The sequence below is a fragment of the Geotrypetes seraphini genome, chromosome 6, assembly GCF_902459505.1.
Source record: "Geotrypetes seraphini chromosome 6, aGeoSer1.1, whole genome shotgun sequence".
Lineage (NCBI taxonomy): Eukaryota > Metazoa > Chordata > Amphibia > Gymnophiona > Dermophiidae > Geotrypetes > Geotrypetes seraphini.
This window is the reverse complement of record NC_047089.1, coordinates 242,345,340-242,363,656: the sequence shown is the minus strand read 5'-3', so window position 1 is coordinate 242,363,656 and position 18,317 is coordinate 242,345,340. Positions and strand designations below refer to the sequence as shown.

The window sequence follows — 18,317 nt, the reverse complement described above, 5'->3', positions numbered from 1 at the left end:
TTGTTTCAAACAGTTTACAAATTCTAAACAGAAAGATACTGGGGCATACAGGTTTCTATATTGAGCCAAGTATAAAAGCCTGCTCTCTGCAACACACATATCTCTCTCTTTTTCTATCAAGCTATCAGGAGAGGGGTCTTGGCCCTCTCTCTCTTTCTATCTAGCTATCTCTTGGCTCTTTGCTTGGCACTCTGGTTCTGTCTTGGCTCTCCCTCTCTCTGTCTATCCTTCCCTTTATCTATGGAACACGAAGCTTAGACCATACCCCGTTTCTCTCTCTCTGGCTCTTCCTAGAACTGCAAGCTTCTATGTCCCTCTTTGCCTCTGAACTCTGTAAGGCAGGGAAACTGCTATGCTCTCTATTTAATTGTAATGCTTAATTGTAATGATTATAAATATTGCTTTTCTGTAAGACTATTTCTATAATATATTCTTTATGCAAACACCTCTGGCTATGCCTTCTTTATTCTACTTTCTGGTGAGTCATCCGTGAGGGAACTGAACCTGGGACCTGGCGTCTGTCAGTGCGCATTTCACTTAACCCCTACCACCATACATTGGTGGGGGCCACTAACTGAAACTGACATTTATCTCTTTCTCTCTCCGAGAGATCCCACGCGCCTATCCCAGGCCCTCTTGAATTCAGACACAGTCTTTGTCTTCTTCACCTCTACCGGGAGACTATTCCACGCATCTACCACCCTTTCTGTAAAAAAGTATTTCCTTAGATTACCCCGGAGCCTATCACCTTTTAACGTGGGACAAGTATGTTGGATCTCTACGGGACAGGCGGTGCTAGTAGATGGCGTGGCTAGGCAGGATAGATGGGCCAGATGGTCTTTAGTTTTCCATGTCTCTTTTCCAAGTTGAAGAGCCGTAACCTATTCATCCTTTCCTAATATGAGAGGAGTTCTATCATAAGAACATAAGAATTGCCACTGCTGGGTCAGACCAGTGGTCCATCCTGCCCAGCAGTCCATTCACGCGGCGGCCCCCCCCCCCCCCAGGTCAAAGACCAGTGCTCAAAATGAGTCCAACCTCACCTGCGTATGTCCCAGTTTAGCAGGAACTTGTCCAGCTTAGCCATTTTGGTTGCCCTTCTTTGATCCTTTCCTAATTCCACGCTATCTTTTTATGAGATAAGAGCTGAACGCAATTCTCAAGGTGTGGTTGCACCACGAAGCGACACAGAGGCATTATAATATTCTTGGTCTTCTTTACTAACCCTTTCCTAATCCTTTCTGGCCTCCCGTTTGCTTTTTGGGGCCTGGGTGGAAGATTGCATCCGTATTGTCACTAATCTCACTTTGGAACTCTTGGTTTTCAGAAATTACCCGCTGGATGCAATTGCATTTACCTAAAATGAGAGCTGGGTCTTTTTTTCATGGAGAGAGTGGTAGATCCCTGGGACGCCTTCCTGTGAGAAGTGGTAGAGAAGAAAACTATAACGGAATCCAAAAGTGTGTGAGATCAGCCTAAGGAAATCCTGTATGGAAGGCTTGGAACCAAACAAGCTTAGCGGTGATTAGAGGCCAACACCAGTCATTGAGAAGCAAAGCCAGTGCTGGACGGGCATCTACGATCTGTGTCCTGATCGTGGCTGGGCAGATTCAGCTTCAGTAGTTGGAGAACAAGGCCAGTGCCAGGCAGACTTCTATGGCCCGTGTCCTAATTGTGGCTGAACAGACAGGACTTCTAGTTTGTCCCCTGAAATGGTATGCATATGTAGTATCTTTATCTTGTTGGACAGATGGGATGGGCTGTACAGTGGTGTAGCAAAGGTGAGAGGCACCCCCACCCTCTTCTCCGCTCCCCATGCTCCTCCACCGCCCCCTCTTGCCATGCGCATGGCGCTTCCCTCCCCCTGTAACTCTGTAACATTCCTAGCGGGAGCAGCAACCCCGAGCTGATGGCGAGTCAGCGTTGGCTCTTCCTCTGATGTCACTTCCTAGATGCGGGGCCAGGAAGTGACATCAGAGGAAGAGCCGACACTGGCGTGACAGCAGCTTGGGGGGATTGCTGTTCACGCCAGGAATGTTACGGAGGTACGGGGGAAGGAAAGCAGCGTGCACACGCGGCAGTACAGTGGGGAGCAGGGAAGGAACAGGGTGGAGACGGACCTCACCAAGAAGATGCCTGGGGCGGACCGCCTATCTCCCTTATACCCCACTGGCAGAACATTTAGAAGTGTTAAAAAGCACCAGTCCTAGTATAGAACCCTACTCTGTTTTCTCTCTTTTAACCACTTCTCAATCCACAACAGAACATTGCCTCCTATACCATGGCTTTTTAAGACACGTAGATGTAGAAAGTATTTTCACTCAAAGTGACAAATAAATGATTTGTAGAAATAAAAGGGAGCAGCAAATACAATCCTGGCCACCGTTCAGGGCAGACTGGATGGACTATGCGGGTTTTTATCTGCCCTCAGTTACTGAGTTATCGTGTCCTTTGAAAGAAGAGTTGGACTTGCAGCTGATTGCACGTGATGATCTAAAGGTGGTCAAATGGACAAACAGGGCAAAGGCAAAAGCCAGAAAAAAAATGCTCGGATGCATAGGGAGAGGAATGGCCAACAGGAGAAAGGAGGTCACGGTTCCTGTATATAAGCCTCTGGGGAGACCTTATTTGGGGTCCCGTGAACAGTTCTGGAGGCTACACCTTCGAAAAGATATAGACAGGATGGAGGCAGTCCAGATAGCAACTCTCTTAATTCACGAAAATGTGGGACAGGCAATTGGGGGAGAAGATATTGGATGCTGCAGATGGGCAGACTGGATGGGCCATTTGGCCTTTATCTGCTGTCATGTTACTATGTTTCTATAACCATAAAGTTCTATGACCTCACAATGCAGGTGTAAAGAGCCTTAGCCAATAGGAAAAGGAGATGCAAATGTTAAGAGCCTTAGCCAACAGGGAGAGGAGGAGATAGTGGATGTTGCAGATGGGCAGACTGGATGGGCCATTTGGCCTTTATCTGCCATCAGGTTTCTATGTTTCTATAACCATAGAGCTCTATGACCTCACAATGCAGGTGTAAAGAGCCTTAGCCAATAAGAAGAGGAGATGCACATGTTAAGAGCCTTAGCCAATAGGGAGAGGAGAAGATAGTGGATGTTGTAGATGGGCAGACTGGATGGGCCACTTGGCCTTTATCTGCCATCATGTTTCTATAACCATAAAGTTCTATGACATCATAATGCAAGTGTAAAGAGCCTTAGCCAATAGGGAGAGGAGGAGATAGTGGATGCTGCAGATGGGCCATTTGGCCTTTATCTGCCATCATGTTTCTATGTTACTAGAATGGTAAGTGGTCTTTGTCAAAAAACATATGGCGACAGACTTAAAGATCTCAATATGGAAGAAAGATTGAAGAGGGGAGATAAGATAGATATATTTAAATATCTCGGAGGAGCTCATGCAGAGGAAGCGAATATTGGATGAAGGGGATGTTGGATGAAGGTGAAAGGCGATAGAAGTAATCTAAGGAAATACTTCTTGATCAAAATGGTGGTGATGTGTGAAAAGACCTCACGGAAGAGGAGGTGCAAAGAATACTGTATCTGAATTCTTGGGACAACAACAAAGCATCTCTAAGAAAGGAAAGGATTGTAGAGCTTTCTAGTTGGTATGGATAGGCAGGCCATTAACTGCTACTACTATTTATTATATCTATAGTGCTGAAGGCAAGATTACCAGACAGAAACTGACCTATTTTGGACATGTGATGAGGGCGAATTCACTAGAAAAGGAGGTGCTACTCGGAATGGTCAGTGGTAAAAGAAAGCAGGGGAGACCAAAGGCCCGTTGGCTAGATACCATCAAGAATTACATGGGAATGAACATCAAGCAATTGAAGGAAGCCGTGGAAAACAGGGAAGCAAGGCGAGGACTGGCCTACAGAGTATCCAAAGGTCAGACACATAAGAATTGCCGCTGCTTGGTCAGACCAGCGGTCCATCGTGCCCAGCAGTCCGCTCCCTTGGTGGCCCTTAGGTCAAAGACCAGTGCCCTGAGACTAGCCCTACCTGCGTACATTCTGGTTTAGCAGGAACTCGTCTAACCTTGCCTTGAATCCCTGGAGGGTGTTTTCCCCTATAACAACCTCCGGAAGAGCGTTCCAGATTTCTACCACTCTCTGGGTGAAAAAGAACTTCCTTACGTTTGTATGGAATCTATCCCCTTTTAACTTTAGAGAGTGCCCTCTCGTTCTCCCTACCTTGGAGAGGATGAACAACCTGTCTTTATCTACTAAGTCTATTCCCTTCATTATCTTGAGTGTTTCGATCATGTCCCCTCTCAGTCTCCTCTTTTCAAGGGAGAAGAGGCCCAGTTTCTCTAATCTCTTGCTGTACGGCAACTCCTCCAGTCCCTTAACCATTTTGGTTGCTCTTCTCTGGACCCTTTCAAGTAGTACCATGTCCTTTTTCATGTACGGCGACCATTGCTGGATGCAGTATTCCAGGTGAGGGCGTATCATGGCCTGGTACAGCGGCATGATAACCTTCTCCGATGGCTACTAATAGTAGTACTCTAGTAGTATAGTGCTGAATCAGAGACGGCTTAGGGGAGATATGATCGAAGTCTACAAAATCCTCAGTGGTGTAGACTAGGGGCACTCGATGAAGTTATAGGGAAAAATACACTTTTAAAACCAATAGGTGGAAATATTTTTTTCACTCAGAGAATAGTCAAACTGTGGAACACGTTGCCAGAGAAAGTGGTAAGAGCGGTTGATGGAGCTTGTTTTTAAAAAAAAAAGGTTTGGACAAATTCCTGGAGGAAAAGTCCATCATCTGCTTTTGAGACAGACGTGGGACGGTAGCGTGGAATGCTGCTACTACTAGGGTTTTGGCCAGGTACTTGTGGCTTGGATTGGGTTCCGCAGAGACAGGACACTGGGCCGGAAGTCTGACCCAGTAAGGCTAGTCTTATGTCCTGAAAGGCCTAAGCAGTACTGGTCAGTCTTGATCTGTTTCTGTTTTTTATTTTAATACATGAATGAAACCGTAGTTATCTGCTTTTCATAGGGGAATCGAAAGTAGTTCCTGTCCATCATGGGATAAAATCAGACCCGTCTCATCCTATTCTGAAACCAGGGAACCAGCTGACCAGCCCAGGCATTAGGTTTGATAAGATTCTTTAACTATAATACTTTTTTTTTCCACTTTCTTTAACTAAAATCTTGATATATTATCTACTGTCCATATAACAGGGAAATGTCAAATTCAAAATACAATATTCAGCTCTGTAATGGTGAGGGGGGGAGGGGGTGCTTTGTGCAGTGGGAAGCCATGCTTTGACTAATCTGACTGGGGGTCAGGGATGATTTAAAGGGGGCGTTCCCACTGCTCCCATTCTGTTCTGCAGTCATCATTGATAAGTGAAAGGAATTTCAATCTCCACGCCGAGCTGGCCTTATCTTACATACTAAATGGTGAGACCTTGGCCAGGACCACGACGGAACGTGATCTAGGGGTGATCATTAGTGATGACATGAAGGTTGCAAATCAAGTGGAGAAAGCTTCCTCCAGGGCAAGGCAAATGATGGGTTGTATCCGTAGAGGTTTTGTCAGCAGGAGACCTGAAGTCATGATGCCGCTATACAAGTCCATGGTGAGGTCTCACTTGGAGTATTGCATTCAATTCTGGAGACCACACTACCGGAAGGATGTGCTGAGAATCGAGTCGGTTCAACGAATGGCCACTAGGATGGTCTTGGGGCTCAAGGATCTCACGTATGAAGAAAGACTGAATAAACTAAGGCTGTACTCACTTGAGGAACGAAGAGAGAGGGGTGATATGATTGAGACATTTAAGTACATCACAGACCGTATCGAGTCGGAAGAAGATATCTTCTACCTCATGGGACCCTCGACCACCAGGGGGCATCCGCTGAAAATCAGGGGAGAGAAGTTCCATGGCGACTCCAGAAAATACTTCTTCACTGAAAGAGTGGTGGATCATTGGAACAAACGCCCACTGCAGGTGATTGAGGCCAACAGCGTGTCGGATTTTAAGAGAAAATGGGATATTCACATGGGATCCCTAAGGGAGTGAAACCAGGGGGCGGGTATTTGGAATGGGCAGACTTGGTGGGCTATAGCCCTTTTCTGCCGTCTTTTTCTATGTTTCTATCTTAGCTGCTATCAAGTTAGGGTGGCGGTATATTGGTGACATGAACATGGGACTCAGTCCACCAGATTCTTCCATGCAAATCGCCAGATAGCTCGGCAATAGTAAGCTAGGGGGTGAAAGGCTCTATATCTCCTGTGGGAATCCATTAAGTTGTCCAGTTCGTCTGGAAGCACACTCCAGAGACTTTGGGACCCATGTACAGAAAGCCATCGTACAAGACTAACTTATACATGCAATGGTATTGGACCAGAGCCTTTGGAAAGAGTGACATATCTTCATATCTGCCATACATACCTCAGTAGGAGTCAACGACTGTCCTGCTACAATCGGGGATGCATGCAAAGGAGAAATATTAAAAAGGTTATCAAATCCACAGTGCTCCTTAAAAGGAATTAACGAACAATCAGACATGGGTCAACACTGAAATTGCAGGGACTTTTTTTTTTTTTCCATCTATAACAGGGGTAGGGAACTCCGGTCCTCGAGAGCCGTATTCCAGTCGGGTTTTCAGGATTTCCCCAATGACTATGCATTGAAAGCAGTGCATGCAAATAGATCTCATGCATAGTCATTGGGGAAATCCTGAAAACCTGACTGGAATACGGCTCTCGAGGACCAGAGTTCCCTACCCCTGATCTATAATTTCATTCTCCCCCTTCCCCCGCCATAGGCAAGCGACTGGGAGAAAAGCCTTATTCAGTAAATGAATCATCTGGTTTCCTCAGCCCAGATGCTTTTGGACGGTGTTGGAAATGTAACCCAGGAGGTTGTGAAGCCAGTGTGTTTCTAAAAATGTACACTGCTGTGTCAGCAGAAGAGATTAGTTGTATTTCATCCAGGGGTAGGCAATTCCGGTCCTCGAGAGCCGGAGCCAGGTCAGATTTTCAGGATCTCCACAATGAATATGTATGAGATGGATTTGCATGCACTGCCTCCTTGAGATGCAAATCTGTCTCATGCCTATTTATTGTGGCTATCCTGAAAACCTGGCCTGCCTGTGGCTCTCGAGGATCGGAATTGCCTACCCCCTGATCTAGAATCACGGGAGTCCGTACCTCGTGCTCTACGTCTGGCCCTATTAAAATCCAGTCTAAAAGCCCACCTTTATGAGGATGTTTTTACTGTTAATCCTTTACTCACCTGTTCAATACCCATGTTGTTTTAATAATTCCCCAAAATGAAACTCTCTAATCCTTTATTTGTCCTGTTTGAGTAGATTATAAACACTGTCCAGCAAGAACTGTTTCTTACATGTTTCTGTGCATCTAGTTACACTATAGAAATGATATTTAGTAATATCATGTGATAGGTGAATGATAAGTTCTATGAGTACAGTCACACTGATAGTTTTCTGTGATATGAGAGCTTGGGAAACACGGCAAAAGGGCAGGAAACACTCCACTTAAGTGAATAAAAGTCACTAAACAGAAGTTTTCCATTCCTGACAAAATTCTTAACAGAAGCTGTCACGGATTAGGGTAAATGAAATCTATTTTATCAGCTAGATATAACCAGGAGATTTGATTAACATTTGAAATTGAGTTACTCTCTTTTTTTCAAATCCAAGCTGAAGGCAAATTACAATCAGACGGACAACTTTTTTTTTTCGTCATACAAGCTGAGTTCTTACAGACAGTCTAAGTCAGTGGTTCCCAACCTTGTCCTGGAGGACCACTAAGCCAATCGGGTTTTCAGGCTAGCCCTAATGAATATGCATGGAGCAGATTTGCATGCCTGTCACTTCCATTACATGCAAATCTCTCTCATGCATATTCATTAGGGCTAGCTTGGAAACCCGATTGGCCTGGTGGTCCTCCAGGACAGGGTTGGGAACCAGTGGTCTAAGTTACATCTAAGACAACGGATGGTGAAGTGTGGGGTATGGACAGGGACACTTTATTGGGGTTTGTTTATAGAAAAATTGTCTTTTTCTTCTGATTTTCACTTTTATGTTCAATTCACACATTTTGTTAATTTTTTTTTTTTTTTTCTTTGCATTACTTAGGTCAGGTGTGGAGAATGAGGGCTGCAATCCAGTCAGGTTCTCAGGATTTCCCCAATGAGATCTATTTGCATGCACTGCCTCTATTCTATGCAAATTGATCTCATGCATATTCATTGGAGGAAATCCTGAAAACCTGATTGGATTATGGCCCTTGTTCCCCACCCCTGATTTAGGGATTAGGATTTGAGATAGCACTTGGACAAGGAGGAAGGAGTGACATAGTGCAGGGATCTCAAAGTCCCTCCTCGAGGGCCGCAATCTAGTCGGGTTTTCAGGATTTCCCCAATGAATATGCATGAGATCTATTTGCAAGCACTGCTTTCAATGCATATTCATTGGGGAAATCCTGAAAACCCAACTGGATTGCAGCCCTCAAGGAGGAACCTTTAAATCCCTGGCATAGTGGTTAGAGCTACAGCCTCGGCATCCTCAGGTTGTGTGTTCAAATCCCATGCTGCTCCTTATGACCCCGGGCAACTCAATCAATCCTCTGTTGCCCCCAGATGCATTAGATCGGGGATGTCAAAGTCCCTCCTCGAGGGCCGCAATCCAGTCAGGTTTCCCCCAATGAATATGCATGAGATCTATTAGCATACCATGAAAGCAGTGCATGCAAATAGATCTCATGCATATTCAATGGGGAAATCCTGACAACCCGACTGGATTGTGGCCCTCGAGGAGGGACTTTGACACCCCTGCATTAGATAGATTGTGAGTCCACCAGGACAGATAGGGAAAGGCTTGTAAACTGCTTAATATTATTATTATTAGGTAACATAATATAACATTGTGCTTGGTAGCCCTTTCAGGACCAAGGGACATATTTGTCCCATAACTTTAAAATCCTATAAATTTTGATTGGGATAGTCTACAGTTCTAAATTTGATATGTACGGATTCCATATGATACTGCCTTTATGTAAACAAACTGGTTCCGACATTCATTCATTAGCGTCGTTGCCAGATTGATGAGAAGATTCACTTGCCACACTGTCCATAAGCCAGAAGTGTGATTTTTTTAAATAAAAATAATGATATTTCACAAAAAAAATCAATTTTTTGGCATCTGCAAGCCCTTTTTACCATAAAAATGTCGTCAAAACCACAAAAATTGGCCTACGATCCTTATGGTCCTGAAAGGGTTAACCAAGTAACCGTAAGTTCAACGCGATTTACCAAAGATTATAAAAGTAAACATAATACAAGGCATAGAATAAATTAATTAGTCAAGTGCTTGGAAAAAAGATAGGTCTTCAGCTTTGTTCTAAAATGTTTGTAGGTGTAAGCTGTAACAGTAGTGTTTGAAATTCTTTATCATAAGAAGCTGCTTGAAACGCTAAAGTATGATATACCTCCTATCAAGGTTATCTAAGTGGTTTGCAATCAGGTACTCAAGCATTTTCCCCTGTCTGTCCCAGTGGTCTCACAGACTCCAACTTTTTAATGTTCAGAAATTGACTATGGGGATCCTTCTATTAAGGCGGGCTAACTGATTTATTTCGCACTAAAGATTAGCGTGTACTAAATCAGTTAGTGCGCCTTAATAAAAGGACCTCTATGTATGTTAATAAGTAGATTCATACAAATCTCTTCATGTTCATAGGGGTTTACATTTAGTTCACAGCTTTCTCAGGAGTTCAAAGCAGTTACATTCAAGTACGGTAGGCATTGCCCTGTTAGAGGACTTACAATCTAAGAGGCCCATTCACAAAGCTGTGGCAGCCACTGACACACAAGGCAGCAAATTTTTCCCTTCCCTGCGGGAACTCATTTTCCCATCCCGTCCTGGCAAGTTCTTTTCCTGTCCCTGCCCAATTCCTGCAAGCTCTGTCCTCATCTGCACAAACCTCAAACCCTTTAAAATTCTAAGTAGCAACATTCTAGAGCTCAGATTGTGATGTCATAATGCCTCATTCCACCAATGCCTAAGCTCCGTCCTCATCTGCGCAAGACTCAAACACTTTAAATCACAAGTAGCAACATTCTAGAGCTCAGATTGTGATGTCATAATGCCTCATTCCACCAATGCCTAAGCTCCGTCCTCATCTGCGCAAGACTCAAACACTTTAAATCACAAGTAGCAACATTCTAGAGCTCAGATTGTGATGTCATAATGCCTCATTCCACCAATGCCTAAGCTCCGTCCTCATCTGCGCAAGACTCAAACACTTTAAATCACAAGTAGCAACATTCTAGAGCTCAGATTGTGATGTCATAATGCCTCATTCCACCAATGCCTAAGCTCCGTCCTCATCTGCGCAAGACTCAAACACTTTAAATCACAAGTAGCAACATTCTAGAGCTCAGATTGTGATGTCATAATGCCTCATTCCACCAATGCCTAAGCTCCGTCCTCATCTGCGCAAGCTTCAAACACTTTAAAATCATACGTGTTTGAGGCTTGTGCGGTTGAAGCAGAGCTTACAGGAATGGGGACATGACAGGGATATTGAGTTCCTGTGAGGAGGGGGAAAAATTTGTCCCCATATTATTCCCTGCTGCTGCTGCTGCCTGAATTATAAATACCCCACTGACCCTTCTTATTTCTGGGCAGTGGGCTGGGAACCATCCACCCTTGTTTTAATGGTCTAAGATTCCCCTCCCAAAAGTTCCCACTATCAGGGATGTGAAATGTGCCAGGTCACTGAATTAACTCAGGGCTTTATTTCTCCTTCTAATGTTAGTTAGCCTTAACCCCTCCCCCACTCATTATGCTTTGCTTGCATACAGGGAGTCTGGTTTAATTTCTGCTGCAAACCAATCCTCACATTCACACATCAAACCCTCATTCATTAAACTGTCCCTCATGAGGACAGAAATGTTTCTTTTAAGCACTGTAGACCATTGTTATAGAACAAACTTTCATTCCCTTCCCCCACACAATACCTTACCGTCTCATGCTGCATTCAGACATGTAGTCTAGGGCTACTGGGCTGCACTACATTTCATTTCCCTCAGAGACATATCCCTCTACCTCCATAAGAGACTCCTCACTCTCTGAAGCTGGATACATGCGATCCTCTGGAGCAGCCCTGCTCAAAGAACTTTTCCCTTCCAGTTAGCCTCTGCTTGGGAAGTAAAGCTTTGTCAGCATGGCTGTGCTTTGGGACAGAAGGTTTCCTAGTAGAAGGCAGTAAGACAGAGCTTTTAGCCTTCTGTTCCCTGTGTTGTGAGGCTCCTTCCCTCCAGGTTCCTGATGATCTGTGTGTTCTCAGCTGACATGGTTTTATCCTTCTGTGAAACTTTCACTTGTGCTCTGAACACATTCTGCCTGTCAGCTCCACCCCTTTCCTTAACCCTTGCTGTGTCAGCTTGCCTGACCAGAGGTTTAACCTGAGAATGAACAGATGATTTATAAAAGGAATTATAGGGGCTTGAAACAGGTATTCTGTTTTTCTCCACCATCCTCCCTCTGTTCTGCCCTGCCTGTCTGATCTTAGCCCTGGGAACAGAGTTAATGGGCAGATTCCTTGGCTTAGGAGTAGGCACATTTTCTTTAGTGTCAGGCTTTAAAGCAGATTTTGAACCCGTGACAACAGCTTCCCTGTCACAATATTCACATTCATAATTCAAGTAAAACAACTTTACAACATATTAAAATCACATAGAATACTTCAAACATCCTAGAATGTACATCATGCAGTTCTTAAAAAGCATAAAACAATTCCTTTAAAACATAAGCATCAAAGTAAGAACTGTAAACCCCCCCCCCCCCCCCCAAACAAACCCTAAAAAACAGTTTCCCATCACAAATTCTGAAAAGCTTTACTGGAAAGATGGGTTTTCAAACTCTTACGTTTAGGTCTCCTATTATCGAGCCGCGCTAGCGATAGTTTTAGGCCAGCGCGGGGGTTAACACGTGATGAAAAGTCGCGTGTCTTAACCCCCGCTAGCGCGGCTTGATAAAAGGAGCCCTTAGTCTCTGAAAAGTAGCTGGCACATTCTTCACATAGCATCACTTGTCTGAAAACTTTAATTTTCTGAAAAAGCTGCAAGAGGAAAAGCGCTATAAAACAATCATGTGAACCTAACCATGTATCATAAGTACTGTGGGAAACGTGACCAGTTCTTAAATTCTGCCTTTTGGGCAAAAGTGTGGCTGATTTTTTTTTTTTTTTTGGGGGGGGGGAAGTGGGGGTTCCATGAAGGTTTGCTGGCAGTTATCCTGCTGGTTTGTGCATCAGATGCCCTGGCACATGATGAGAGGCAAAGATTCCTCCCGTCCAGTGTGGGTATCAGCCCTCCATGGAGCCCAAGGTAGTGCTGCAGGGTTCTGATTCCACATCCTCTCTCTCCTGAAAAAATCTTTGCACAGCTGGAATTCAGGAAAGCCTGAGGTGAGGGCGTTATTTACAAAAGCCGATGCATACAGATTCCATGCTACTGACCCCCAGGAACCCAGGCCTGCTTTAATAATGGTTTATGGACCTTTTCCTCCAGGAATTTGTCCAAACAATTTAAACCCAGCCACATGAACTGCTCTTACCATTTGCATCAGCAATGAGTTACAGAGCTTAATTATGGGCCCCTTTTACAAAGGGCGAGTCCTGGCACGGCTCATGCAGCGCAGCCCATGGGAACTGAACGGGCTGTGTCGCATTTGCCGCTCAGGAATCGCTACTGCAGCTTTGTAACAGGGGCCCTGCATGTCAATTGAAATATTTTATCCCATTTGTTATAAAAGCACCACTACTAGTTCCATTTTTAACCTTCTTTGTTGTACTGTCATTTTATTTTGAATTGATTTCAGATTGTAAGCCGCCCAGGTTTTTAACCTTGGTGTGGGATAGTGAGACATGAATAAACTTGGAAACTTGGGTGCTGAAACCAACTTCCTAAATTCTGAGCCCTATTTTGCCCCTGTAGCTGAAAAGAGTGTTATCTTATTTCGTTAAGTGCCAATCTGCAGAAACTAAATTCTGTGTTTTGACATTGTTTCAGATCAATGATTGAACCATATCCGCGTCATTCTCTTCTTGGCTCGGCTGAGAACTTTTCGGCACCCCCTGGTAGCGTGAAGAGTTTCAGTCTCTGGTAACCAGAGCTGAGATTGTGATGTCACAATACCTCACTCCACCAATAAGAGCCAACTTCATCAGTGATGTCACAATGGCTTGATTGTCCTATACTTGGTTCACTTTTATTACACACAAGAGGTGCAGAAACATTCTCTTCTTGGCTGGGCTGAGAACTTTTCAGCACCTCCTCATTTGTAACTTCTTGTGCTTGTCCCCTGGTCTTTGCACTTTTTGAAAGATTACATAATCGATGCACGTTTGCCCATTCCACTCCACTTAGGATTTTGTAGACCCCTTCAGCCATCTCTTCTCTAAACTGAGGAGCCCTAACCTCGTTAACTTTTCCTCATATGGGAGTCATTCCACCCCTTAATCACTTTGGTCGCTCTTCCCTGCATCTTCTCCACTTCAAAGCAAGGCCTCACCAGGGAGTGATATAGAGGTATTGTAATAGTCGTTATTCTCCATTCCTTTCTTAATAATTCCCTGACACACCATTCCTTTCTGGTTTGTTGTTTCCTGGAGATGCTTAAGCCTGAAGACTGAATATGTTTCCAGACAAGGAACTGAGCTATGTGCGAAACCCTTCCAATCTACACTTCGCATTGAAATCTCCGGAGAGAGGAGAACCGTGAACAGGGCGACAAATCAGGACCAAAAGAACTTCATGTGGGATCTGGGTGGAAAGAGCTGCTTTTCACAATCACACAGGCTTAAAACTCCAAACTCAGCATTTTTCTTGGGAAGTTGATGGGCTACAGGATTGTGAGGCAGAGAATATATCTAGACAGCTAGAACTCACCTTGATAGCAAAGAAGGAACAACAGGAGCCGTTCAGCCCTGAGCTCCATCTTCTTCCTCTCCCCCTTGCTTTGTGTTTTCTAAATCTTGAGATTAACACAGGGCTCTGTAAAGCTACTTAGTCTGTTTACTGCCTACGATTTTCCGTAACCTAATCCAGTACTTAATACAGATGATGACTGTCCAAGAAGAGATGGTAAGGACAGCAACATTCAAACTGGGATGTTCCGAAAGGGGACCCAGTATTAAAGTTTTTTTTTTAGATGCAGTATACCTAGGGTTACCATATTTTTCTCTGGGAAACCCTGGACACATCAACCTGCCCTGTTCCGCCTCCAGCTCCACTCCATTCTGGAGGGACTAGAACATATGTGGATATGTTTGATGTCATCCGCACATGCTCAGAGGCCCTCCAGATGAGGATGGAGCTCGTCGGGGCTTTCTAAAACCCGCACAAATGCCAGATTTTGGATAGTCTGTCTGGAATCCCAAAGAGCAACAAGATTCTAGAACTACAAATAGTAGCAACATTCCTTTCTACCGATCCAGGGCAAGCAGTGGCTTCCCCCATGTCTTTCTCAATAACAGACTATGGACTTTTCCTCCAGGAATTTGTCCAAGCATTTCTTAAAAGCAGCTACGCTCTCCTCACTTACCACAACCTCTGGCGTTCCAGAGCTTAACTATTCTCTGAAGGCGCGTGCATGTGACATCATTGTGTTACATCTGGTCATGCTCAGAGGCCCTCCAGATGTAGCCTTGAGCTCTAATAGAGCCAGGGCCGTCCAAAACCTGGACAAAGTGCAGGGTTTTCTAAATCCATCCAGACACCTGGACAGTCCTCTAAAAAGACTGGACATCTGGTAACCTTACTTTGACACGGGGTAAGTGTCATGCCTAAAGTTAAGCACATAAATGCCATCTTCCCCCAGTATTCCATAAGGGCAATTATATATGTATTTGCCATTAGAGAATTTTGGATAATGCACATACTTTCTGTCTCTGAGTCAGACAGAGCTAGAGGGAACAGGCACAAGCTGATGCTGCAGCCACTTTCAGACTTGGAGAAGCAGGGGGCCCGACACAGGAGCAGGAGACCAGGTCATCGCTTTAATTGCAATTACATTTTTTCAGGAATTTTATATTTTTAGAGCATTACACTAAATCTGTAGCCCTGGTATAAATGTGTCTGTGCCTGCGTAACCTATTTTTTAAAATTTTTATTAATTCTTTATTCATTTTCAAAAATACATTAAGTGTTAAATATATTCATTCATATTAACAATAAATACATCACTTACAAACAATCATTGATATATTTCATAAATTCTTATCCCTTCCCCTTTCCCATCCCTCCCTCCCATATATTCCATTATCTGTGCCTACAAGATGTTCAGAAAGGAAATAAAAACTATACTCTTCAAGAAATCCCTTAATAAAGCTTAATACCATGAATACCCCTTCTTACCAATACCCTCCCCAACCCCTGATCCTTCTTATCCCTCTCTTGGAAACGATCTCTGATCTAACTTTGTACCCTTCTTCCATAACTCTTTTTGTAATCCGCTTTGAACCGAAAGGTAATGGCGGAATAGAAATCTGTAATGTAATATGGCTAGGATTACCAGCAGTCCAGATTTATCTGGTCATGTCCTCTTTTTAGAGGACATGCTTTTCAAATACCGTCACTTTGTTCGGGTTTTGAAAAGCTTTCAGCTGGGAGCAGCGTTGGGAGGGCATGTGCGGATGCAACGCGGTGATGTCATGCTTTGGGATGTGATTTTTTTTTATTTTTTTTTTCTCAAATTTTCATTTTATTAAGAAAAGAAGTATACAAAGAAGTAAACCACAATCCGAATACAAAGAACCAGGAACAAAGTAAAACACCAGACTAGAGGGTCTACCGCGTGGTTTCTGCGCGGAGACAAAAGATACTCAGCAAAAGCCAAGAAGAACCCACCCCCCAAACCCACCCCCCCCCAACCCCACCCCACACCCCCCAAGCACTCCAGTGTCAGAAATTCAGAAGGGCACTTTGGGCACCCGGAGGGATGTGATTTTAAATCATTTCCCTTCTGGAACGGGATAACTTAGCAACTCTGATCCACGATTGCAGAGACCATCTTAGATTGTGTAAAAACGGGTGCACTTTTCCCATGCACCGCGTTTAATTTGCAATTTCCACATCTAGACAGGTTTTACATGCGGAAAAATGTTATCAAATTGTCTTCAAAGTGGTTCCTTTTTATTAGCCCTGTTTGCTCCTTTTTTAAAAAAAAAATTCTTTATTAATTTTCAAGCTTTGACAGTGTATTACAACTGTTCAACCGATTTGTTACCTAAGAATTTTGTCCGTTCATCATCTCTCCTGTTCTGTACACTGATATTCATTGATTCTTCATTGTAACTATGTCGCTGATTGTCCAGCTCTTCTTACTGTAAACCGCCTAGAACTTCCATGGCTTTGGCGGTATATAAATTTCTTACTTAATAGGGAGATAAAACTTAATCTTCTGTGACAGAAATAACTATATAATATTGTAATCACAGCTATAGTCTCTTGTTAATAATATTGCTTTCTTTAATTTATTTTAAATATTATTGTGAAGTGCTCAGACCAAGTAACCCAAAATATAGTGAAGTCACTACAATGAGGTTAACAAGGGGACCATCATCGCCTTCACCTGTCCCCTGCCCTCCCTACGTGACCGCGAACTAATACAGATCAACTAGATGTACTTATCTGAATAGGGGGGTAGTTGGTTTGGTTAATTCTCATTGATGACTGTATACCAATAAAATTTATGTGCTCCGTTTGGCGGTATATAAGAAATAAAATTATTATTATTAATTAATATAACTTTAACAAATTGCATAAAATACACCATATTACACACATTATTAAAGAAAACATCCATTTTCCCCCTCCTCCCAATTATCTAATATAATAAAACGCTAGGCCGCGCATGCGCACTTTCTATGTGTGCGCCGGTTTTCCGTGAGCTGTAGCGACACATAGGAAGTGCGCATGCGCGGCTTACGGTCTGTCCTGCTCCCTGTTGAAAGACGCAGCGGTCGCCGCCTCTCCGCTCTCTCTCTTCCTCCCCCCCCCCCCGAGGCGGATGTCGACCACGGCAGCCAAACCCGGAAAACATTTTAAGGTAACACTTTTCTTGCAACTTTGCATCCAGAGAGCTACATTCTTCCTTGGACCAAACTCCTTATGTCGTTACGATCAGGACAGATTAACTGTGCCGGGTTTTAAGTTGGGCACTGCTTCTCCTGCGGCGCGGCAGCCCGAGTCGGATGTCGGCCGCGGTGGCCCGAGTCGGATGGCGTGGTTGGTATATCAAAATCAATAAAACTTGAAACTTGAAAACATTTTAACATAAGTAGGGCATGGAGTTCAGAAGGAATGTATGGGGGGAGGAAAATACTGCACAGGGAAGTGGGGTAGGAGGGAAATGCTGCAACACACGGAAATGGAGGGGCAGAAAAGGGGTTGATGGACAGGGGAAGAGGTGCTGATGAACAGGGAGGGGGCCAGAAAAATAAAGACAGGCCTACTGCTGGACAGGGGGAGCAGGAAGGAGGTGATGATGGACAGGGGGAGGTAAAACAAAGGGAGAAGGGCTTCTGCTGGATAAGGTGAGGTGATGGGCTGGTGGAGGACATAGGGGAGGTAAAAGGAAGGGAGAATGGACAGGGGGAGCAGGCAAGGGGTGGTAGTAGACAGCCAAGGGGGGGGAAAAAAAAAAAAAGACAGACAGAAATACAGAAAGCGACTCAGGAGAGAGAAAAAAAAAATAAAAACAGACACACACATATATATTCTAGCACCCGTAAATGTAACGGGCTATAAGACTAGTGAATATATAAAATCGTATTATTTATTACAATATTATATTTAAATCTTTTTAAACTCTTCCAAATACTTTCCCCTCCCCTCCCCCCACCCTGGATGTGTAAGGAAATCTAAGAAATAAAAGATATATCTCTATTATTGTATGTTAACAAATGCAGTCAATGGGCTCCATACTTTATTTAATGTATTGCTAAGACCCAAGCATTCCGCCTGTTTGCTCCTTAAAACCAGACACCATAGTGGCTGATCTGGTGGATCTGACTTTTATCTAGTCTCAATGACACAAAAACATGCTTACCCGGTTAATTAACAAAATCAATGTGAGAAGAAAGGAACAGGCTGGAGAATAAGCTATCCAATTAACGATTCAGCTTTTCTGTTTATAGACACAGAACATGAGGAATGTGTAAATCCAAGGTCATCGGGTCCCTGCACAGGTTTTCCAGATTGTTCCTCTCCCCCCACTGATTAAAAAAAAAAAAAATTCGAGC

General features: G+C 43.9%; 1 protein-coding gene across 1 annotated transcript in view; it reads right to left on the bottom strand.

Moving 5' to 3' along the window:
• RS1 (retinoschisin 1) overlaps positions 1-7,293 on the bottom strand; it is a 34,290-nt gene extending 26,997 nt beyond the window's left edge. Inside the window, exons 1-2 of the mRNA XM_033950054.1 lie at positions 7,279-7,293; positions 6,433-6,519 (exon numbers count right to left, since the gene is read on the bottom strand). Coding sequence (XP_033805945.1) covers positions 6,433-6,519; positions 7,279-7,293 — 102 coding nt within the window. The remainder of the gene's footprint in view (positions 1-6,432; positions 6,520-7,278) is intronic.
• Between the last annotated feature and the right edge of the window lie 11,024 nt (positions 7,294-18,317).